The following is a 25,533-nucleotide window of genomic DNA, read 5'->3' on the forward strand; positions in this document are numbered from 1 at the left end:
AAAAATACGTTCGACATTTTTAGCTTTGACACTTCATCTAAATTGCAACCCATTTTTATGTTGCACTTAGAGAATGAATCAAACGATCAAATAAAAACACCATGTGTGTTCTTAAGTTTAACTACCGTTACCAATGAGAAAGTAGATTTTTCTTTGGGAATGAAATCCAAAAACACAGAGGAGGAAAAACTGGGGTGAATTCTTATTGGTTGATTTATAGGCAAATCTCCTCCTAATGTCAGGTTTAATCTGCAGTCAGGAGCAACATGGAAAAGTATCATCATTAGGGTCCAAAGGTTACCAATTGGTGCTTATCGCTACAGATGGGAATAAGTACACAAGTTCCACCTGTTCACCATGTTGATGTTAGCCTGGCCGTTGCCTTCCTGTGCCACTACACTGGAAAAATAGTAAACAGGACAAGGGGCTGCTTTTTACCAGGCCAGGTGGATTTGCTTTCTGAAGGTTTTCTTGAATCCAGTGATGACAAAATACATTGAGGCCAAATTATACATTTGTAACATGAACACTCCATGAACACTTTCATTAATTTAATGTCCATGAGGCAGTAGGACAGGTTTTTAAACAGATGTGCAAAATAGGAAGTAAGGAAACAGGAGCAGTTACAATATTTTTAGGAGGAAAGTTCATTAACTTTTACATATCATGTGTCTTAAATTAAAATACAACCACAGAATAATGAAGTGCTGCTAATCAAACACACTTGGCTAAGTGATAAACACTTAGGTGTTGGCAGCTTGCTGCTTATATGGACTTTTCAATCATTATGTGGAGAGAGAACATTCAGAGCAGCAGCATCTTCTCTTGAGCTGACATCCAAACCAGTTCATCCCAAGGTCAGATCATGAAATGCTTAGAAAGTCTACAAAAAACTCAAAGAGCTCTGTCTCAGCTCCATTAACCACAGTGGAATGCTATATGCTGAAGCTGCTGTAACATGGTTTGTAGAACAACAGATGTGCTGGGATAATGATGAAAGGAGTGCTACATTAGTCAAAATATAAAGAAACGAGAAACAGTTTGAGAAACATTTACAGACAAACTCACTCCCTTGGAACTTCAGTTTTGTGCGTCATCGGTGCCCCCTAGAGGTAATATCTGAAGAGGGATAAAGTTCATGACAGGACCAGGAGAAAAGGACTGAACTACTATGGCTTGTTTTGAAGGAGGAAGCTTCTAGACTACTAGAGAAATGTATTTTAGACGGATGAGACCACGGTACAGAGATTTGACCAAATCGCACATTTGGCAAAAAATAATCAAATCCAGCACAAACATCCCAACGGTTTTAATGTGGTGGTGGAGGGTGGTGACTGATTGTTCTGCAGCCAAAGGCGTGGTTATCCCTCAGCATACCAAAGGACTCTAGGCTCAGGTTTGAGGCCAAATGTTTTATACCTGAAGCTCGACTCAAACTAGATCAACATGACAAAAACAGCTCCATGTCAAACCTCTACTGTGAACATTTGATCTAGATTCTAGAACCTGCACCTCAGTTTAAACAAGTAGCAGCAATTCTCTAAAATGTGCTGAAAGTAGAGATCAAATGGGCAGGTGAACTGCAGGCTCTGATTATCAAAACTAGACCCTCTGTGTCATAAACACGATGAAAAAATGATGTAATCCATCCACAACAGAGCTCAGATTTGTTATAGTTTATAATATAGTGCATTGTCTTTTTATTAAAGTATTTTTCATCTGAAGGTGTCAGTGACGCCAAACACAACACAAACATCTTCATAAACATGTTCATCAAGTACCAACAAATATAGAAAATATCTGAGTCAGATTTAAGAGTAAAAAATGTCAACATTGCACATCATTCACTTCATATAAAATACAACACTTGTTTTAAACAACATGAGAAAAGAGATTGTTTTTTTTTCTTTCATTTAGTTTCTTTTTAACTCTCAGGTTTCAGTCTGATCAAAATAAAAATCCCATTATCAGTTCTAGCCCATAATTTTTTTATCTGTTTTTAAAATGGGAGTCAGGACACATAGATCATATCCATGCTGGAAAACTTTAACAAACATAAAAACTTCAGCTGATATTCAGATAAGAACACATTCCCAGGTCAATACGAAGATCTTAAGTAGTGCTGGTGTTGATTTGAAATATATGAACATATTTTCTTTCTAAAAACATAAATAGTTATAAAATGTGTTGTCCACATGAGTAAACTGAAGACTCTGAGTTCTGCAGGTCAGGCTGGCTCCAGAGTGAATGCTGAGAGGAGGTGGGCGTGTCTCTGTAGGGGAGGCAAAAACAGAAAACGGCCGTTAAACATTGAACTCAGTTGGGATGGATTATAAGGTGAATCAAAAAGTGATTTCAGAGTTCGATCAAACATCGACACCGGCCTGGGAGCCGGCTTCAGGAGAAGCTGCTATTGTTTAAACTAGGGGTTGGTCTCCCAGGGAGCTCTCAGCTGGTTAATGGTTATCCAGCGATAACAGATTTTACAGCCTCTAAGCGAAGGGAAGTTTCCTTCAGTTCCGCATTCAAACCACATCTGACTAAAAGAGAACAAAGCTTTACACAAACACAGAGAGCACAGAGCTGATCAGGGATCAGTGGGTAGGATGATCAACATGAAGTAGACGTTTGGGGGAAAAAACCCAGAATCCTACATTTCCTATAAAGAGCTGCTGACTCTAGTCGAATGACATACAGTATCCAAACTTTATGTGTAAATTGAGGAATGAAGAATACATAGCAAAGGACACTGTACTACCGATAACAAGGAGATAATGCATTTCAGTTGATGTTTGTTATTGAAGCCTGTCAATTCTCCTTTATTTAAAAATCTAATGAACATCTAAATTCAGATTTTCAGTCATAACTTTCTAATTTCAATTTTGACAGAGTGGGTATTTTTTTTATGCTAAGGACTAAATACATATATGACAGAGCTAATAGTCTGAAATTCGACAGAAAAAAAAAGAATGACAAGATTTTCCCTATTTGTGGATTTAAGCTTATACACCTAACCTTTATCTGATACTCTGAAACTCATAAAAAGGCGTTAAGGTATTTGCTGTTGATGGGCACATCTGTAATTATACATCATTCAATGTCAAGATTTAACATTTACGAATCTTTTTGATGATACTAGAAAACATTCAGTAAAATAATCAACCTCATATTTATGACAAAATGTAAATAATAATCAACGTGTCAATCTACCATATGTTCTTCTTCTAATGCGTTACATAGAGTGAGAAGTTCGGTCAACCAGGAGGGACTCAGAGCAGAGCCTCTGCTTCTCCACATTGAGAGGAGCAGGAGGTGGCTCAGGCATCTGGTTAGGATGGACGCCCCACTGGCGGGGTGTTCCAGGCACGTCCCACCAGGAGAAGGCGCCAAGGAAGACCCAGAGGAAGACCCAGAAGAAGATGCAGAGGAAGATGCAGAGGAAGACTCAAGACATGCTGGAGGGACTATGTTCCTCTGTTGGTCTGGGAACGTCATGGGATTCCATAGGAAGATCTGGCCAAAGTTGCTGGAGAGGGAAGTCTGAGCCTCTCTACTACGGCTGCTGCCCCTGTGACCCGACCCCGGCTCAGCAGAAGACAATGGATGAACGAATGATCAGTTGTTATAGATTTAATCAGACCAGGAGTGGAATCTATTTCCTAGCTTTGTAATTTATACAGCGAATGAACATTGAGAAGCTTCTCATTCAACCTATCAAGCTCCAGGAACACTGAAACCTTTGCCAGTCTTTTCAAAGACTCTGTGTGGAAAGCCTCCCTTTTGTCATCTGAACTCTCTTTCAAAGAAACAGGAACCAAAGGACAGAGAGTGAAAGGGGCTTCAGTTCCATCTCACTGAGGCCAGTACCGTCAGCGAGGTCAGCCTCTCACCCAACCTGGTCACACACGCTACCAGCATCAGCTGCTCCCACCGGTGGGGATTATTGTCACAAAGTGGTCTGACTTGATTCAAAGAAGATGAGCCACAGTGAATCTTCTTGAGTTCAGGCGACGGACAATTCGGAAGCACTGGGTCTGCTGTCGAACTCGGCTCAAAGGAGACTTGTTTCAGGCGACATCTCAAAGTGTCAGCAAGCAAAACAAAGACGGGGTTTCTTCAGGACGGTGGGACGAATGGCTCTGCTCAGGAAGTCCTAAACATGGCTTTTGTCTTGTCAAGAGTCTTGAGCTAAGACTGGATCAAAAGGTACACACTTCCAAAGATGATATTAATGTTTATACAAAGTATTATCTTGGTATAATGTGTCTTTAACCTGTCAGCAGGTAGAGTTAAATTCCTCTCAATTTGAAAAGAAATGTTCTCTCAATTTCATCTCAAATTATATTTTTTTTTGCGCTTTGTCATTTTTTATTTTATTTTCTATGGTTACTGTTTGTCATGTTAATATCAATAAAAATATTTTGTAAACACCAATGAAGAACCTATTCATTTTCTGCTTAGCAACAGGAACATTTAGTTTACATACTAAATGTATGTAAACTCAAACAAGAAAAAGAATCAAATGTATTAGTTAGAAAAAATATCCAGAGGATTTCACTCAACTCAGAGCAGGAATTAGAACAGATTTAGAATCCAGAAAAACTTTTATTAGTTTATAGAGAAACTACTGATTACCTTAGATCAACATTATCAGAACAAGAATCCAGAGAAACCGCTACTAGTTTATAAATCACTAACTACTTATTCTTAAACATGGGGTTATACTTTTTTGTTTTCTTTTTTCTTCTTCTGCTCTTTCCTTTGGTTTGTAGTTTTGTTGTATTTCCTCTAGTCATGTAAAGCACTTAACTGCCTCGTTGCTGAAAATGTGCTATATAAATAAAATGACCTTTTCTTACCTATAAACCTTGTCCAAATTCCATCCGAGGTTTAGAACAAGATAATTCAAAATAAAAACAAAAAACGTACCTTGAATAAAATTTTTTTTTTTTCCCCAGCGATGCAAACCCTGTACTTGGTATCGGTTTGTTACCAAAATATAGCACATCTCTAATTTTTACCACCAGGCTACAAAACAATTAGACCAAAAATAAAAAGGTAAGAAACGGAGAAGGAGTGAAATGTCTTCCTCTGGTCAGAATATAACAGTTATTGAACATTACATTTAGAAAGTTATGCTTGACTAGAACGTCAACATTTTTTACAACTGATTTATTACTCTACAAAATATGTTTTTATAGTGCCTGTAACTAAGCTATTCATTGTGAGAAATGTAATCCTTGTTAACATATCTTCACCGCAATAAAGCGGCAGTACATCTTGAACTTTGACCTGCTGTGGGTGAAGTGGGCCTCACCTGTCCACCTGTTATGTAGGTGAAGTCTCCATAGTTGTGTGCGGCATCTCTACTTCCAGGCCAGCAACGGGGGACACTGCAGTGTGCGGGGGGCTTTCCTGCGGGACAACCGTCTTCATGGCAACGGCCACCTGTCCCGTCTGTTGGGACTCCGCTGTCCCAGCGGCTGACCTCTGCGCTCGGCTTGCGCGGCCTCCGTTTCGGCGGAAAGAGTTCCTGATTCCGTTGGAGACGCGGCTGGAGAGCCGCCTCACTACCCCGCCGATGCCGCCAGCTTGGCCCTTCTTCTTCAGCAGGCCGACGTCATCCTCCAGCTCCCCCGGAGGCACCTCGATGTTCCCAGAGTACCAGAACACCCACCAGATGAGGCTGAGGAAGATCACGATGGCGCCCGCGTAGATGAGCAGGTCATAGAAAAACACGTTGACGAACACCCCGAGCAGGAGCACGGTCAGGCCCACGATGTCAAAGGCGACAGCCAGCCAGAAGCTGCACACACAGCGGCCCAGACCCCGGTACTCGGCCTCCATGTTCAGGTGTCATCGGCTGTAAGGTGAGACAACCTGTCCTGCTCGGGGCACACAGGCGGACACACCTCACAGGAGGGGCGTTCCGCTCCCAGGAGGAGGGGCTGCTGCTGCTGAGGCACCTGGCCGGTAGCGGCCTTCCTCTGGCAGGCTGGGCAGCAACAACCTGCCGCTCTTCATAACATTGGCAAAAAATAAAATGCAATAAATAACCAACCAATAATGTATAATGAAGATTATGATAAAGATATAATAACAAATGCAGGCTTTTATTATATCAGATGTGTTTAATGTAATAATTGCACTAAATATCCACAAAAAATAACTCTAAAACAGCCAGTAATATTTTCTAGTGTTTTTTTTTTCTGGTCAGTTTTAAACTATGTGCTTATTCAGAATCAGCTTTACGGGCTCAAACAATTGACTTCAATCTCAAGCAATCTTCAATAGAGACTTTAGTTACAAATATATAAACTTTAGAGGATTTTTTTATATATAGCATTTTCTACAAATATCGACACCACAAACTATTGACTGAAGGAGGGCAAAGTTCACAGGATTGCGAAGCCACCTTGTGGTGCTTTGTGTAATGAAGGTCTAACAACCTGTCATTAACTTTGATTAAGCTCAATTGTGGCTGGAACGTGAAGGATATGTGAGGAAAAAGTATTTGCTACCTTCCTGATTGTCTTGTGTTTTTCCACACTTCATTGCTTCAGAACATCAAACGTCACTTTATGGTGAAGTTGTGTTTAGTCTTTTCAGCAGATACAATCAGTGGGAATCAGTGATTTCCACTGATTTAATTTTCAGCAACTTTTTATTTTTGTCAGATTCAAGCCATTTCAGCAACCACTGTGGGATTTTAGGTCATTAATAGTTATCAACCGCTGTCTTTCCTACAGCAAAGGAGCTTGTGCTGAATAACTAGAACTAGAATTAGAGACAGAATTTATTTGCAGGTTTGCAGAATGTCAGGTACCTGACTAAAACAAAAGAAAAATGCTAATAGATGTGGAATGTGGAAAAAGCTAGAAATGAACCAATACTCTAAGACATGAAAGGTGTCACTTTCTACACCATTTTTAGACTTTGCAAAACTGGGTGGTTTAACTGATATCAGATGGCAAATCATTTAACAGCTGCTTGTTGATCCGCTTTCACTGGAACTTGCACTTAATATTAAATCTGCAGACGGATAAAGGACAAATAACATCTAAAGAATTTGCATACTGTGTCCACTGCTTCCATGTGAACCTTCCAGATCTCAATCTGTCACACGGTTAGCTGGAGACGGAAGGTTAAATATTCACCATCAGGTTCTAACGTAGCTGGATGAAGTCAGTTCATGATGCAGGCTAGCAGATGGAATCATTTAGTGAGTAGGAGCAAGGAGCTCTTCAGTTTCCTCCTCCACTGCTTCCTGTAGGGCTGCTGTCCCAACATGTCAGACCCGTCACTGTTTCCATCACCCAGGAAAGCTGGACATTTCCGTCTCTGAACGCTGCAGCCAGTTTATACAGAAATACAATCAGCATTTCTTTTAATGGAAGATTCTGCAACGTCAGCGTTCTCTACAAGATCTGACGGACATTAAAATTTGGACATAAAAAACATTTGTCCATTTTCTAATATTACACATGATTCGTCCTTTATTTGCTCTTTTAGACAAAGTGGAAAAATGTAAATATTTGCCAACTAATGCCAATGCATATGGTCACACAGTGAATTAGAATATGTATTCTGATGGGACTAATCTGTGTTTTAATAGTGACAAGACACTAAAAAAATTAACTTTCAATTTTATTCCAATTTATTGGCTGAATAACTGACAGGATGCTCCCAGTGACCAGAATGACTTGCTGACAATCCCATCTGCACCTGTAGGTGGCAGTATAAGGGTGATGTTGCATAAAATAAACACCGACAAAAAAAAAAAAAGTCTGTTGCAGCAACTCCTTAACGTATACAAAGTAGTATGGCCGTATTCTAAAACGAATAAAAATACAGGAATAAAGCCATAAAATTACATAAAATTCTAAGTAGGACAAAATCAAAATACGGAAAGACTTACGAGAATAAAGTCAAATATTCTTGTACAAGTTCTGATGTCAAATTTATTCTTATGCGACTTTATTCTGGTAATCATTTCTTTAAATTTTCTTAGTATGGCCAGAATTCTTCATCGTACACATAAAAGGGTTAACACTAGTCAATGAATATTGAAACGTTTAAATGAAAGGCTCTCTTCTTGAACCAGTCGGCGCTTTCAGCTCCTTTAGCTCTCCAGGATGTTGATCTGGGGAAAAAGGCGGAAATCAGGCTGGCAAAGTGAGTTCTGACAAACACACCTTGTTTTCCCAATTAATGTTTTATTGGAACAGTTGGATGCTTTAATAACATTTGATCAACGCTCAAGCACACTGCCAGAACGTCTCATGAGAAACCAAAACTGGGTAAAAGCAAAGGGAAAACATACAACCAAGACACACTTCTGCTTTCAAATGGTCGAGTTCTGTCCAAGAATTTCATTTGCATTTGAAAATCATTTGCAAAATCCTGGTCCGCATCTGTTTATGGATAAATGTTCTGCCATCTGAGTCATCTATGACAGCAAGAAAAATAAAAACTCAAAAAGAAAGAAAAACAAAACAAAAAACATGTAATGTAATAGGAATGGGAGAGTTGGAAGGGGCTAACCCTGAATGGCATAACAGAGCTCTCAATATGAGAAAGCTGACTCCTGTGGTAATCATTCGTTGTCTTTTGTTTAAAAACAGGTTGCTTTTTCACGAGTTGATTTTTCCAAAGCTGATCTTCAACACGCACAAAGGGGGCGTGACGGGGAGGTGCTTTCACCGCTGAAGACAGAAGAGGCAGTATGTGAGCGAATTCTGCCAGATCCTTCTCACCAAGACTCCCGAGCGCTCGGCCCGCTTCAGTCCCGCTCAGCCACCAGCTTCAGAACCTTACCGATGGCGATGGTCTTACCTGGCAACAGCACAACAAAACCTGCATCAACTTCCAGCTTTACACACGTCGATCTTTCAGGCTTCAGAGTCCGCTCCCATTTGAATTTTTTCTATTCAAACGTTTTAGAGATTCTGTTTAATTTATTTTACTGACAAAAGAGCTTAAACAAATGGAGATTTATTTAAATCTATTCTTTAAGGTTTCATACTGTATGGAAGGAGAGGGATGACAACATTTAATAAATATACCATGTGTTAATCTCCCAATAGGAAATTAAATGTATCAAAATTATTAAAATCATTCATTTAATTTACCTCTAAATAATTACATATACATAACAAAATTATTAAATGCACCAATAGTTAACTGTTATGAAATAGGCAATTAAATGTCCCATGAACTGATTAAAGCTACATTTTTATATTAATTTAAATAAAAATGCCCATTTAAAAATAGAATTATTTTGCTGTGCATTTATTTCATGGTTCCTGTGTGACTGCTGCTATCATGAAATCATTTCAACTAATGAACCCAGTCAAAACTGGATCAAATTTCATTGGTCTACATTTAAACAAAAACAGGTTTGTGAATAAAATTTGGCAACTTAAATGACCAGTATTAGGTTTGTTTAGCTGCCTGGCTTTTTCTAAAAAAAAAAAAATAAATAAAAAAAGAAAAGAAAGAAAAAAAAGAAGAATTATTCAAAACAATGCAACATGCAGCATACTCCCAAACAGGACTGGCAAACACATACAACTTAATTGCATCATAAAATCTCTTTTGAATCAATTTAGAACACATGGTTCCCACAAGTCTGAACTGGAAGTGATCATATTTGTAGCCAAGTGCAGAGCAATGCATAGCAGACCCATGGTTTCCAGATCAAAAAAATAAATAAATTGTGGACACTTTGTGGAATGTGTAAGAGAAAGATACATGAACAAAATGGCTGCTGTTGGGTTTCCACCCATATGAGATGGAGAAGGAAAACATGTCAGAACATGTGGAAAAGATGCCTCTGACCTCACACTGTGACACAGTTCACTACTTGGTGAACATGAAGAGAGTGTACAGGATGGAGGCCCACAGCCTGAAATCTATGGATGCATACAATCAATGTTTAAATGAATTTGCATAGTGAGTTCAAATAGTAACAGATAAAGACTTCATATCTGTCTGAGCATTGCAGATAAAAGCTACATTAGCTAAGCTAATTTTGCTAATTCAGCAGTAAGTACTACAGTAAATGTCACTGGTATTTTTCTTCGTATTACACAAAATAATCGTGTAATAGTTGTAATTTACTTATAACTAGAGATGTGCCGATCAGGTTTTTTCCTGCCGATACCGATCACCCATGAGGGCCGATCACCGATCCCGATCACATAATTATAATTTTTTTACCATAAACACTACCGGTTACATTATGTGGAAAAAGGAACCATGAATTCACCTTAATTTAGACAAAAACTTGTTTTTAATAATTTTTTCCAAGAAGAAAACTAAACAAAACAGGCATTCTGCAAATTGTACTGCTATCAGTAATACTATCTTTAAGAGTCTGATAACATATGAAGGCTCTGAAGAGGCTAAATAATGCAAAGAGCCAAAATAAAACCTCAACATTGCCAAAAAAATTCAAGTATAAAACTTCAAAGGCAAATACAGGATCCATTATAATAAACAATCCAGAGTTACTGAATGAAAACTTCCTGATAGCATGGCGGCTAGCTGATTACTGCTAGTTCTGAGTGGCTGTTTCTGACTGAGCGAAGTAATTATGCATAGCAGGGAGGAGATCGATTATTTTTTTTAGAGATCATCCGTCTCATGTTAGGACAGCGAAAGTTTTAATACGTATGTAAAATGTATTTTTTAGGTTAGATGCTGCAGCTTTAAGCAGAGGTTCGGTGTGAGAGTCACTACCAGGTGGAGCAGAAGCGGCGCTCCGTCTGTGAAATATTACTACCTGTAGCGCGTAGCAGCGGTTCAACAGCGAGAGCAGAACCAGCGTCTTACATCGCAGCTCGAAGACTTAAATAATTTTGCGGGTTATTTGTTTAGCTTTCTGACCGTCATGCTAATCCGGGTGAGTGTTTGTAGCTGTGCGCTGCTTTACCTGCTATCTGATCCTCCATATGTCTTTTTTACGCCAGTGAGCCTCGATGTAGCCAAACTCCGTCGCAGGCTCCGTTGTAGCCAAATTTTCCACCGCAACACACAAACTTCCCCATTCACTCAGTGCGTTATAGTTCCACATCTCTTAGGATTTGTTGTTGCGCGTTTGCGCAGTGTGAAGGAAAGAGGAGACCAGCTGCACAGACAGGCTGCGAAATGAGATGCAGGTGATCGGTATCGGCAACAAGAGCCAATGACCGCTGATCGCCGATCACGCATTTTTTCACGAAAATCGGCCGACTATGATCGGTGACCGATCAATCGGCACACCTCTACTCATAACGTTTATAAATTAGATAGGAACAAAGTGAGATCTAGTTCTAAGCTTGTGGATTTATTGCAGGCAACTGCCTGCCAAGATGGCTGTCGGTTACAAAGTTCACAGAAGTTGTGACGTCACATGAGAACTATGTGCCATCATAGTTTATGGAGTGGATTTTTCCCTGCACCTCCATCCTGCTTATAGCTGGATGTTACCTCAGAGTATCAGGCCTACCTTCATCCCGTAAGGTGAACCGTCCCATCTGAGGAAAGTCTTTAAAAGTCTCGAGGCAAATGGTCCCAGCTGTACGCAGACGGGCGATGCAGACCTGGTCCTGTTTGACGAACCGGGGCCGCGTCTTACTCTTGTCTCCCGTCTTCTTGTCCACTAGACAGATTAAGGCCTGCACAGGAGGCAGACGTCAGCAGAGAGTTCAGGTTCCGATACAGATCCATACCAGCAGCAAATCGATCCCACTCTGGAGCTTACCGTGAGTTGCACTTCTTCAATGCATGTGTGAATGTGAAGGACTGCGTTGTAACCTGGACAGATGATGGATTTGTGTTCAATGATGACGATCTGTGGAGAAAATGGTACACACTACGTTCAAGTAATTTCATCTAAAGTTTGGTGTGGTTATGATTAATTTTAGGGCAGAAACAATTAATCACCTATTGAAATAATTGTCAGTTAATTCAATAATTAATCGTTAACAGGAGCATAGACTCAAAAAAATATCCGTTCAAAAAAATGTTTTTTAAAATTGTCAAAGTCCTCGTGACTGATCATAATTATCATTTAGCATTTTAGATTAAAAAAAAAAGTTTTAGCCAGAACTACTAACTGGCTGTTTTAGCTTTAGTTAAAAAAAGAAGAAGAAAAAAAAAACTATTTATCGCCCTTTGCTGTCCAGTTATTATTGGTTAATCCAAGAAAATTAATTTTCAGAAAATCAGCCCTACACTGAATAAAGGAATGCAGTTAATACATTTTAACCAAAAACATATATATCCTAACCCACATATGTGAGATAATTTCATTGTTTTTGTTTTGACACCATTCGATGAGGTGTTTTGTTTTTCTTCTGAATGTGTCCATTTTAATGTTTTTCTCCATCAGCTTTTTTTATTTTGGTTTATCTTTGTTGCTGTTACTCGTTCTCTTATCCAGTTATTTTGCACTAATTTGTTGTGCAGGATGTTTGAAGACAAACATCCTGTGTAATGTTGCCTAGATAAATGATGCCATATTCTTGTAACACAAATAAAAATATCCCCCATCCTCTCATGACCAAAAATAGATAAATAAAAAATTTATTTTCTCATTTAAAAAAAATTAATGGAAAGAATCAATTGTTTATTTGCATTTTTTATGTATTTTTAATAATGTACAAGCTGGGCTTAAACGTTTAAATGAAATTGCACCAATTGAATACAGATACAGATACATACAGCTAAACTGACTTTGTTCAGCTAAAAACCATTTAGGACCTTTTTTTTCCCCAGGCCTGGATTACGGACCCTTAACAAGATTATGGACTGAAATAATTTTATTTCACAATTAAGGTGCTGTAAATTTGTTTTTGTTAGATCTAACACATCTCACTTTTCTTGCACTAGAGGAGCTGTGCCGGGTGGACTCACCTGGGCGTCGAAGGTGCGTCCTGAATGACAGAGACTGTCAGAGTTGCACAGAATAAATCCCGGCAGGATCTCCTCCTCCTCGATTCCCTTCAGTCGCAGCTTGAGGTTTTCACCAGGTCCTGCATCGTCCGTCTCCACGTCATCCGATAGCAGACTCAATACCTCCACCACATGCTGCAGGAACACAGACACTCAAATCAGAGATGCAACAGTAATGAGAAATGTTTTGAGGCCTAAAACACAAAGTGGGCGAAATGGGGAAAAAACCGTAATCATTCCCTCCTGATGTAACTCGTATCAGAAATCAACACCTCTCATCATTTTGACCTTAAAACTAATTATGGTGGCAGAAAAACAAGATGCAGAAACATCATGCAGAGACTAGCGGCTTCTGCAGGGAAGGCAGAGGCTGTTCCTCTGTGCTGTGTGGAGAAGAACTGATCTAGAATCAGTGAGCACTTTTTGTCACCATATGCATGTTCACCCTTTGATCACCCTGAAGAATTCCTGTAAGTCAGTGACTTGATGCTTCAATTATTTGGTTTTCATTTATAGATGCTAGAACTATGTACATAGAAAAGAACTATGTTTAACAGATCTATTATAGAGTGAAGAACCGTGCAAATGCATAGTTCCTCATTGCATCAGATGTCCTACATACAAAAACCAGGTAGTGAAAGAGACTAGCTGAAGAGAAATGTTAACATTGCTGTCCCAGTGTCTTTCTGCATTAGCATAAACAAACCTCTAACCAGTAAGACAGCACTTCACACAGAGTTCTGTTGAAACAGTTTGACCCTGGCCTGTAGAGTTCGGCAGGCAGATGTCTCCACAAACAAAATGACGCAATTTTTGTCACGCATCAACATTGAGAACTGATTTCAGAACTTCTGCTGAAATATGTAGGAGGCCTTAAGGGTCCATGTTGTTCAGGGAACAGAGACTGATGTTTATAGTTAAACATTTTGACTCTGTTTGACAGCAGCTGCTCCTGCACACAGTGTGACATCACCTCTCCCAATCTGAACCAGTATTGCTCATGGGAAACTGTGATCAGAAAATGGAATCAGCATTAGTTGTTAAGTTTGCTGAGAAATACAAAATAATCCCAGATTGTGGCTGTGTTGAATCAGGCGCACCACAGAGGCTACAGAGGATCCCAGACTGACTCCTGAACACGTCTTCCTCTCTGTCCAGGTGCTAATGAATAAAAACCAATAGAGCCACAAAAACCTTAAATGAAACAGTTGAAACTCTGCAGAAAGATTTCCCCCAGTGTATTATGAGTCTGGCAGCCTACCAGGTTTTACTTGCCTCTCCATCAGGATAAGCGTGGAATTTTTTATTTTATTTTAAATTGTTTTTCATACACCAATAATTCTTGGCCTCTACTAGTGCCTCATAAATTAAATCTCCCTGTTTGTCCATGGTATACAGTAGAGATGCGCAGTGCAGCGGCCAGCCCTAAGTAGTATGGGCAGTGGCTGATTACTTCTTGGGATTTTACAAATGTGAAAAAAAATGATAGTCATTTTAATTGTATTTTTTTATTTGTTCTTTTTAACACCATAGTTGTATGTTTAAGTATTGTCAATGTCTTCCTGTAACATCCAGTAATATTTTACATTTCCTGACAACAAAACATGCTTTAAAACAAAAACCCAGTGGGCCGCCGGTTGCCCTGGTAGCCCTGATTCAGGGCAGGTCTGTATCTGATTGGATGTCTTACCCTGTTGGGCATCATGACTAGCTGTTGTGCTTTACTGATGGAGCCAGACTCCAGCTTTCCCAGAACCACGGTCCCCATGTCCTGGTGAGAGAGCAACACATTTTCAATCCATTACAACAACACAATTTGTTCCATGTTTCAGGAAGCAGTTTTCATACAACATGCATTAAAAAACAAACAGATGTTCTCACCTTGTATTTGTCTACAATGGGCAATCTGACTGGTCCATCACTAGATCTGTTGAAATTTGGCAAACTGTCCAAGTGTGGGATGAAGGGCAAACCTCTGGAAATTCAAATAAAAGCAGTTGGAGAAGGACGAGGCAATGATCTTGGGTTGTCCTGACTGTGAGGAAGCCAACAGACTTACATATACCAGGGGCACATGTCAGTCGCCTCCTTCAGGTTGGCTCCGGTCAGCCCAGAACACGGCATGAAGTGGATGTCTTTCTTCGGGTTGAAGCCCACTTTCTTCAAGAATGGCACTAATTTCTCTTTGCACTCTTCATACCTAGCAGCCCAGGAAACAAAGCAGCACATAGGTTCACCTGAATAAACGCTTGGTGTTGGAAATATGAGGGTGAAGAGGAAAAGTATCCATCTCAATCAGAGAAGGTTAGAAATGTGCTGCATTCCATTCTTTAGTCCCAACATCACTGTACATATACAGAAATTAAAGAAAACATCTACAATTTCAATAACTTTAGATAAGAATGAGTAGCTTATAGAGGCAGCATTATGTATTTTCCAGCCACATTGTGCTATAAAATGGCACTATCAAGTAACTATGACAGCTTCAGTTATAAAAATACTGTAGGTATCAAACATAACTTAAGAAATTTGAATTCATGAATTGACATTTTGAAATTGGACTTTAAGAAGCTCCTGCTCTTTCTAGCACCCCACCTTCAGGAAGTCATCACAACAATGCTTCTCTATTATGACATTTACAGCCAGCTGTTCCTTGGAGTGTTGGATTGAAAAGTAGCTTTTGTAATGAGCTTAGCAGGTGTGCAGTTCTGCCCACTGTTTGATATTTGCCGTTTGCTAGTTTGAAGGAGCCGAGTGGGGAGAGCCAGATTTTATTTATGAGGTGGAAATGACAGATGACGCCATCATCTCAGGCTCAGCCATGTAAACATCAGCTGCTGCAGCATCTTCCCCCAGTTAACCCAGGATTGACAAGTCAACACGTCTCCATCTGCCTCTACAGTCAACACCTTGTTCATTTAAAGGACTGCAGATGGAGCTGGGGCCTTCAAGCTAACATTGTTCACCAGTCTGGACTTGGTCGGTCTCAGGTCATCTGGATGAAGGACGCTGGGGTTTAATTTGGTTTCTGATTTGAATCCAAATGGCTGAAACGCTCCAACAACTTGGAATCAAAGAGTAAAATGCAATTATGTTTCTTCATTAGCAGGTTGCTGGGGTAACAATGCCATTAAATTCCCACATGAGCATCCCTACACCCACTTATCCTTGCAGAGCTGTGGGGGGATTGGAGCCCATCTTCAGCATATTGCTGGGTGAGAAATGGGGTTCACCCTGGACATGTCACCAGGTCATCGCAGGACAACAACAAAAAACAGGACAAAGTACCATGTGAAAACACACACACCCCTCTGGGCAACTTTAGGATGACTCATGCTTGTTTTGGAACTCAGGAGGAAGACAGAGTACCCAGAGAAACATGGAGACTCCCTGCAGACAGACCTGAGGCCACCACAGTGTGCTAGCAGCTGGTAACATGGCAGCAGAGCTGATAACTGTCATCTGATCTGTTTTATTTGGCAGAGTACTGTGAGACCTGGACAAATTTAGAATTCAAACAAACATTCAGAGTAATCACAGAGGACTACAATTAGAACAGTGAAACAGCAGAGCATGAATCATTAACCATCTCTGTTATCAACACTGAACTAGGCCTGTCAAAATAATTTCTGCTGGACAATGAGTTGTCCCCAAAAATTATTACAATAGATGACAATATTGTCGTTTTGAGACCATTTTCAAGTAGTATAATAATAGAAGATCACCCTTTGAAAGACTAATTTTGCACAAAACACTCCACATTGCAACTGGAAGATCTTTTAATTGCCCAAAATAAAAACAACCAAAAACATTAAATCAAAAGAAAAAAACAACCACACAACTGAAACCATAAATAAAATGAATTAGCAAATCTAAACAAAATTGCTCTTCAAAAAAGATCAAAATGGAAATCACTGAACGCATTTTAAATAATCATTCGAGTAATTAATTAATTGCGGCAGGCTTACAGTGAACCCTCCCGTTTTTCCTGTACCCACCTCTCCAGACTCCAGTTGACTGTAGGGTCATCCATCTTGTTGACCAAGACTATCAGGTGCTTGACACCGGCCGTCTTAGCCAGCATGGCGTGCTCCCGGGTCTGTCCACCCTTCTCAAAACCCGTCTCAAACTCACCTTTCCTGGCAGAGATCACCTGTGGGAGCAGTTAGCGGTGTCAGCTACACAGGGGAACTCTATTCAGGGAAGCTCTCCCATTCATATTCAACATAAACTAGCAGTTGAGTTTGGAGGTTATTCAGTCCTTAGCATGTCTGTGTGTGGTGGAGCCCAACAGTGGGTCAGTTGTGAGTTACTCACCAGAACAGCCAGGTCAGCCTGGGACGCGCCTCCAATCATGTTCGGCACAAAGCTTTTGTGGCCTGGAGCGTCTAGGATAGTAAAGTGCTTTTTGTCTGTCTCAAAGTACGCTCGGCCCACCTCCACAGTCTTCCCCTTGTCCCGCTCCTCTTGATTGGTGTCCAAAGCCCAGGACAGATACCTGAAGACGGAGAGCACAGACCGTCACTGACCGTCAAAAGACTGCTCTTTACAACATCTTCACCATGACCTACATATGCCCTCATAAAAACACACCAGGCAGTGGATCAAACACGAATAACTCATTTCCATTAACCATAAAATTGAGCACACTGAATTTGCAAAAATGAACGTTAATGGAAACACACCAGTTTAGAAAAAAAACTCATATTTTTCCATAAAAAGTTTTTGAGCCAGGATCAGGTGGGTTTTTCCAGCCGTAGCGAAATAGATTTCACAAAACTGCAACTCAACCCTTTTTACATCATCAGTCATGTAATGAACAACCAGATGTGACTACTGAAGAAAATGACAAAAAAGACAACAGAAAGTGGTAGGAGGATGATTGGTTGTTTTTGTATTTTTCAGACAATGGCTTCACCAGAGCTCCCACAGCAACACAGGTCATAAAAAGTTATATCGTTCCGACGTGTTGAATCCATAACTAATGTAAAATCACTATTTCCCCAGTGTCCCCAATGTCTCCTCTGATTGGCTGATAGATGATGAGAGCTCGTACCATGGCTGAATAATGAATATATCTCATTCGTTTACATTAATTACTGAAATTATTTTTAATTATCACATGAAGAAACTTATTCACAAGTGAATTTAATTTAATTTCTAATTTAATGGAAACACCACAATTACAAAAGGTTGGCAAAGAGTACGGACAAAGAATGGAAATAGAGCTAGTTTGTCATGACGGAGCAGCTAAAGCGGCCCACTCACCAGGTTTCTCTGTTCTTCTCCTTGGCTTCCCTCTCGTACTTCTCTAAGGTCCTCTTGTCCACCATGCCTGTTAGATACCTGCAGAAAGACGGGGAGGTTACAACTAATCCTCCTACAACACTTCACCTGCAATACAGAACACTACTTACATGATTTGTCCTCCAATGGTGGATTTTCCAGCATCTGGAAACAGAATCAAACTTTAGACTCTTGAATAAAAGTCCACATTATCATGGGTATTTATGTGAAAGAATTGTGGGGAAAGAGATTAGTTACAATTTGGAATAACACTGGCACATAACATGGAAGAAGTGAAGCAGTGTGAATACTTTTTATATTAACTGTTTCTTAAACAATGTTTTCCACAAATAAAATAGAACCAGTGGGTCTCAGTACTGACCTACGTGTCCGATGAACACCACATTGATGTGTTCCTTCTTGGGGGCATCTGGCTGTACGGCTGGAACCTTTGGCACTAACACCACCTCCTCCTCCTCCTCCATCATCTCTGGAGCCAGATCCTCCGGCGAGGCCGAGTCCCCCGGGCCCCGGTCCCCACCTCCCGGTTCCTCTTCGGTGGCTTCGTCGTCTTTTTGGTCCCATGGTTCCTCCGACGTCATCTCCGCATCACCGTTCTCCACAGGCACTTTACAAGCACAGAACACCACCGAGTCAGACTCAAAAGGTCAACTATCAAATACTTGCTAATTGTGACTAAATTTAAACTTTCGGGAGACAGCAGCTGAACCGGCATGAACCTGATCTGGAATAAAAACAGCTAGGTCAGACTGTGGCACAGATTTCTTCAAACATGATGTTCAGTGACTCACGTAAACACAGACACCTCTGAGACACATCGCTGAATGAGTATAAATAATAACAGATGAAGTTGACTGAATGAGAAACTACAAACTAATTTTAGTCAATATATGTAATAACATTTGTAAGTTCATAGTAACATATTTAACTGAAATCCAACAAACCCAGAACAGGATGGTTCTGCTTCAAGAGATGAGATGTTGACATTTCTAGGTTTTTCTATCCTAACAAAGTTATGACAGAATTTACATACCAGTACTACAGAATTGCATATCTTTAAATGGGCAGTATCATGTATTTTCCAGCCACACTGTGCCATTTTATAGCACAATTAAGTATGTTACCTTCAGTTTTTATAAAAATGCTGTATATGTCATATATGACTTAAAAAATCTGACTTTGAAATTTAATGACTTGAAATTGGGCATCTGTCTCTTTTAAAACTCCTGCTCTTTCTGAAACTCCATCTTCAGGAAGTCATCACAGCATGGCTCCTCTATTAACCCTTTAACAATGATTTTACCAGCATTTCACTGAGAAGTAGCTCATAATGAACTCAGCAGATACTCAATTCCACCAGGTGTTTGCCAATTGCTGCTGGCTAGTCTGAAGGAGCTGAGTCTAGGACTTGCAGAGGAGGGCTGGTCTGTGAGGTTGGAAACTGCAGCTCAGAGGAGGAGCTGCGTCTCGAAGGCAGTGTTAGGTTCACCCAGTTTTGCACGGCTGAAAGGTTGCCATGGAAATTAAAAGGTCCACGGCTGTAAAAGCTGTGTATCTTTTCATTGCTGTGTTTGATGCAAATTCAAAATATGATTTAGTCATATTTTGTATGATTAAAGTCCAACTATGACATAGAAGACTGACCAGCATAACACTCAGCTGTTTATCATTTACTGTTATTTCCCGTTGAAATCCGGCCACGTGTGTTTAAGGTGATAATGAAACACTCCCACTGGATGTGACAGAGCAAGACACACAACACACACAAGCTGATGTTAATCTACTGCAAGACTCTGTTTTCAGTTGTACAGCAATCCAAAGCACACTACCCTTTCAACTGTTGTGTGCATGGTGGTTATTTTACTTATTCTTTTCAAACACTAGGTTGTTTTTAAATAATCAACATTTTGTCTTTTCTTCTCAGTTTGTTTGTAGAACTGGTGATATGAACGACATTTTTTTTCATGCAAAGCAATAAACATAAGGAAATAAAATCTTATAAATTTACATACTTAATCATGAAACTTGTGGAAAAAAATAACATTTAGTTTAAGGAATACAAAAGGCCAAAAAAGAGGTGGTAGTTCAATTCTAACGGGATTCACAGAAGCCAGGAACTTAAAAATGAAAGGCTTCTTGTAAAAAAGCTCCTTTGAGTTTTTGTTGTTGAGGAAAGGTCTCTTCAAAATACCACAGAGATTAAAGCATTCCTCAAATATGCATGAAAGAATCAAGGCAACACTACAGTTATGTTTTTGATGAGTGAATAAGTTAACCTGATGTAAAACTGAAAAAAGTTAATTTTACATATTACTTCCCCTTATTAGGCACATTGGTCTTGTGCTGGTCAGACAGAGAATAAATAAATCAGGTCTAAATCAGCAGTCTGACAGAACACTCTCCCTTGCCCCATGCATCATCTGCTGCGCTCCTCTTGTAGGTGGCGCTAAGAACGCGGAAGTTTAACATCATCAGAACATCGATTTTCATTGTTCACCTTATTTTACTGGTGAACGTGCAGCATGTCATGTTTACCCAAACTCAGCAGGCCGCCAACTTCTTTGTTTTCTAAAAGCTGTTTTGGCTGATGCGTTCAGCTGTCTGCCAATAGTTAACAGCCTATTAACAGATCGTTGACACGTCTTTAGCGCATTCTAGCTAAACCAAAGTTAGAATGGTTGTTCTTTAGACCTTGAAAATCCAGAACGGATCGATATCCATCATGTTTTCTGGATCAGGATCTGGACTGACCATAAACTGCAGAGAGCAGGTAGTCGGCCAGGAGTCCAGAAACAGACGGCTTGTGGGCCAGATGAGGACCACCAGGAACGTATTTATAGTGAATGCAGTTCTGTGTGCCGCTGTAGGCCGCATTGCTGCTGTGCTTTCAGTGTGAGTCGGCTCATGTCACAACAATAAGGAATGCAACAACAACATGGAGCACACAGAAGCCAGCCTGGCAAGAGCGTTATACGTACCGCTGCTTTGTGACACGTCCATGGTGGAGATTTTATCATTCACAACTGCAGGGGGAAAAAAAGGTAATGTTTGGATTTTTTCAAGGTAGTCCATTTATCCTGCTTTTTTTCAGAAACAAAGCTTTGTAATGAGTGGGGCCAAATAAATACCTGAACCTTTAATTTGTGTTTTGGAAGCAGCTCACTAATGACTCCACACAGAACTGGTCTGTCCCGTGTCCACAGGTCAGAACCGGTCAGGTCATTCTATACCAAACACTTCTGGGTGAAAAAAAAAAAAAGGAGCCCTCCCACAACATGCCTGCTACTGCACCTTTTAATAGCTCATACCTGCCAGGAGGACGGCCTGTTTCCAGGAGCTACTGGGCTTAGTGCAACTAAATGCTACTTCAGAAATGCCCAACAAACCAGAGTCCCTCACCGTTACTCTGGTTTGATCAGGAGACACTTGTCAATTTCATAAAAACAACCTGTCCTAAATGGCAGGTTGTCAGAATTAAAATAAATGTTAACTGGAGTCATACCACGCCTTTAAATAATTACATATAAACAAGAAAAATTATTCTTGAGGAAATAAACTGATACACAGCAAGTACAAGACGACATAAAACTGAAGTAGGAAAGGATTGAAATGGGGAATTTGTGTAGAAATATGGGTATGAATTCAGAAAGGGGAGACTCAAGCTGGAATCATCTTCTTTCCTTCCTACCTGTACACAGGAACTTGGAACAGAGAAGCATAATCAGGCTTTTTCTGGCAGATACCAGTTTCCAGTTTTCTTTGGTGTCTGATCTGCTCACTTCACCAAAATTATAATTTTTTATTCTAAACACTCAACCAACATAAAATAAAAGATGCACTGCAGGGTCCTGTTGGAAGTTGTAATTCTGGATTTAAACAGAAAATGAAGGAATCCCAGGTTAATCCTAATTTGTGCATCCAAGCTTGTCCATGAGCGTTGTCTGATTTCTATTAAAGTTAAATATGAACGTCTAAGTAAATGTTCTTATGTTAATGGTTGCATTTATGGAGCGTACGTGGTGGAGTTCTTAGATTTGACTAATTGAAGAAAAAGATATTTTAGTCTGAAACCTAATCAAAGTTGGAGATGACACACAACTCTATATTTCTGTATAGTGTTCTGATATAAAAATAAAACTGATGAAATTTTCTCATCCAGATTTCAATTTAATAATTCTTTTTTTCTGAAGACTGTTGGACACAGTTTGGGCTGTGACTGCTGTTTGGGTCTTGTGAAAAGTACCAGATCAGAACACAGTAACTCCAGTCCAGACAGATGTTTACTCACACAACATTCCCTCACAGCTATGTGACTCGTTGAGGATTACTTTAAATCACTGGTTGTCAATAAGAGCCACAAATAAGGCATGAGCCCTATGAACACCAGCCACCCTCATTGGCAAACGGCTCAATTTCGTAGCAGAAAATGTTACTAAACGGAAAAAACCCCGACAAAGATAGGAAGTGACCAGCAGCCGAATCCAGTTTTTAAAACTCACACTGAGTTTCAGTTATAGAACTAGTTTCCAATGACAACTGCTGTCCTGTCTCCGGACTGCCTTCACGCAGTTCTCGCATGTTTTAGGTTTTATTCCACTCTTGACCAACAAATGCGTCAGAAAATCCACGTCACATAAAAGACGGAGTGGATACGCCAATTTCTGTCCAAGTAGCAGAGTGTCTGCTTAAAACACGGAGCTACACGGTAACAAACATGTCAGCACCTCACATCTTTTCCCAAGTAATGTTTAGAATTTGTCAGTTTCACGGCCTTTGACCCACGCAGAATGACAGTCGCTAAGTAGGTAACACACCAGCTAGCGAACAAGCTAGCAGTTTACCGCCAGTTGGGTGAAAACGCAAGTGCCGGTAAAGTTCAGGTGTCCTCAAACTGTGTCTGTGTTTAACAACAGCTAGATAATCACAAATGAAAGGTTCATGGCGCAAAGTGGACCACAAAACACGTCACGGGAAAGCATGTAGCTGCTTTTTCGCCCTCCAACCGACGCGTGTCTGAACACTCGCTAAGCTACAGGCTACAGTTAGCAGTTAGCTAGAACGGCTAACGCCAACGTGACTGTGGTGAACTTACCAGCAGCATCGACGTTCTCTGTGGGCGCTCTCATGGCAAAAGGTGGAACAAATTCAGCTGCGTTCACATTGGGTACGAACGGCTTAGCGTTCACATTGAGGGTTGTGAATGCCGCTTCAAGCTGTCCGTCGACTGTGGCCTCCACATCATCCTCTTGTTCCCAGGAATCAGGGGCAGTGTCTCTCGGGTCCATCGTGGGTCTTAGATTTTGACCAAGTAAGATTGGAGCTACGCAGTTCTTGGTCCGCGTGGGTGTCCACCTTCAACCCAATGTTAGCAGTGTCCCGCTGAGCTGTGAGGACCGTCCCTGTAGTGCGTGCGCGATGTTGTCCCCAGTTCACATGAAGTAAAGCAGTCGCTCTGTCGGTCCGGACGCCTCAGAACAGGCTAGACTCAGCACTCCCAGAGACAGTCCGCGTGAGCTGCAGCGTTCCTTCAGTCGACGTGCTCAGCGCGAAGAACTCTGGGACTCGAAGTCCTATGAGCACACACTACATTCAGTTCGGAAGACAGTTAAAAGTAACAAACTACATCCCCCGAAAAACGGTAGAAAAATGGTTAACGTCACTTGACATGAACTTTTAACGCAGCAGATTCGCTTAAGTTTTGGTCGAGGAAAAATAAATAGCACTTTTATGCTTATTCATGCAGCCTAAAGCATTTTTTTATTTACTGAAAACGTGCTGACCAGTTTTACACATATTCAATATACAACATACTATGTCTAAGTATTTCTAGCAAAAATTGATTTGTAATTTTACTTCATGAATTTAAACCACAAAATGCACGGAAGCTGTTTCTCAACCAAAGTATAAAAAACGTCTGGTTTTGAGAAATATATATAAATACTCTTCACCCAATCAAGATCCCCTAATGGTGGTTCTACAAAGTGTTGAACCAGTGTTACTGAATATGCATTCTCCACTTTTCTGAATAGAGAAACCCATGATTTCCCTTCCACTTTATTAGTATGCACTATATTGTGTTGGTCTGTCCCTTTCCAAAGTCCAGTATGATATGCTAGTTTCCTGGACGATGACATCTTTCATGCAAATGTGAATAGTCAAACTATTATTCACAATTACCCAACAATGAAAAATACAAATTGTTTTGCAGAAGCTAAAACTTAAGTCTGAACACCATTTATGCCTCACTTTGCTTAAATAAAGTTCACTACATGATGTCACTTTAAATGTGGTGGTATTCTTTAGTTATTCTTTCCCAAACTTTTTTGCTCTTTTATTTGTTTGACCTTCGTTTGTTTTACGTTCCTGCTCATTGATATTTCTTTTGCTGTTCAACACAGAAATATGTTGGGAATATCCAAGCAACACCTTTAGTTTTCTAGATCAAAGCATAGAATAATCTGTTGATTCTTTAATTAAATTATTATTAAATAATAAATTATTATTATTATTATTATTATTATTATTATTATTATTATTATTATTATTTAATTAAATTATTCTAATTGAGGCTTTTCCAATAGATGGAAACATAAATCAGTGATTCTTGAGAATAGGGACAAAATGGGTTTTAATTTTTCCATATATATTTTTTTTATTTCTCAACCTTATGTATGCAAATATGTCAAAAATTTTTTTGGAAATGTAAAGATGCTAAGGTGCAGGCTCCCAGGTGCAACATTTTTTTTTAAATTCCATTTTTAATCAACCTGACCTATAATGTTGTCATCACCATCTGACAAAAAATAAATAAATTTTTTTTTAATGACCCTATTAGTGATATTTGTACTAATTTTACAGATAAATGCTTCTCAAGAAACAAAATAAATATTTTTTAAAACAAAAAACAACAAAAAGTCCATCTGACGGAGTTGACACTGAATGACGGAGTTGACACAGAACTGAAGGTGATGACAAACTAGTGAGTAAAATGAAAAACTTGGTGCATGTGAAGTAATGTAATTTATGTAAAACACATTACAATTAATTAATTGCACATTTAAGTGAGATTTGACAATTTCACTGAAAGAGTCACAAAAACTCTGATGGAGTTGACATCTGACGGAGTTGACAAAAAGCCAAACTACCTCAATTTATATGATGTTATTCTGAAAAAGGCCATGTTGTAGCTCATCAGGTCCATGAAATCTTTACAATATACCAAAATTAAGCTTTTATTTCACAAAATTTTATCAAAGTTTTGTAAATTGTCAGTTATGGTGTTGACAC

General features: G+C 39.7%; 2 protein-coding genes across 3 annotated transcripts; both read right to left on the reverse strand.

Moving 5' to 3' along the window:
• Positions 1-632: 632 nt before the first annotated feature.
• Positions 633-6,845, reverse strand: LOC103468155 (transmembrane protein 238). Its single transcript, XM_008415034.3, has 2 exons — positions 5,318-6,845; positions 633-2,272 (listed from the first exon to the last, which is right to left on the reverse strand). The coding sequence occupies exon 1, from the start codon at positions 5,845-5,847 to the stop codon at positions 5,329-5,331; it is 519 nt and encodes a 172-aa protein (XP_008413256.1). The 5' UTR covers positions 5,848-6,845; the 3' UTR covers positions 633-2,272; positions 5,318-5,328.
• Positions 6,846-8,196: 1,351 nt separating this feature from the next.
• On the reverse strand, positions 8,197-23,797 carry gspt1l (G1 to S phase transition 1, like). Of its 2 annotated transcripts, XM_008415032.3 has the most exons (14): positions 23,339-23,797; positions 21,225-21,269; positions 18,608-18,853; positions 18,357-18,390; positions 18,208-18,285; positions 17,257-17,437; positions 16,938-17,092; positions 14,999-15,139; positions 14,821-14,914; positions 14,630-14,710; positions 12,901-13,074; positions 11,747-11,836; positions 11,492-11,660; positions 8,197-8,835 (listed from the first exon to the last, which is right to left on the reverse strand). In XM_008415032.3, exons 1-14 carry the CDS (start codon positions 23,529-23,531, stop codon positions 8,783-8,785), a joined length of 1,734 nt encoding a protein of 577 aa, XP_008413254.1. In that variant the 5' UTR covers positions 23,532-23,797; the 3' UTR covers positions 8,197-8,782. The 2 variants fall into 2 exon arrangements, with proteins under 2 accessions (XP_008413254.1, XP_008413255.1); XM_008415033.3 differs by lacking the exon at positions 21,225-21,269 and having other exon boundaries at positions 23,339-23,796.
• Between the last annotated feature and the right edge of the window lie 1,736 nt (positions 23,798-25,533).

The sequence above is a fragment of the Poecilia reticulata genome, chromosome 8, assembly GCF_904066995.2.
Source record: "Poecilia reticulata chromosome 8, P_reticulata-male-v2, whole genome shotgun sequence".
Taxonomy (NCBI): Eukaryota; Metazoa; Chordata; class Actinopteri; order Cyprinodontiformes; family Poeciliidae; genus Poecilia; species Poecilia reticulata.

Bases quoted from the DNA above. Each gene is read 5' to 3' on its own strand.
- gspt1l (XM_008415032.3), bottom strand. From the start codon at position 23,531: ATGGACCCGAGAGACACTGCCCCTGATTCCTGGGAACAAGAGGATGAT. The intron at 18,391-18,607 runs GTCAGTACTGAG...TTCTGTTTCCAG, and splicing joins GGTGTTCATCGGACACGTAG to ATGCTGGAAAATCCACCATT. The intron at 18,286-18,356 runs GTAAGTAGTGTT...GTCTTTCTGCAG, and splicing joins ACCATTGGAGGACAAATCAT to GTATCTAACAGGCATGGTGG.
- LOC103468155 (XM_008415034.3), bottom strand. From the start codon at position 5,847: ATGGAGGCCGAGTACCGGGGTCTGGGCCGCTGTGTGTGCAGCTTCTGG.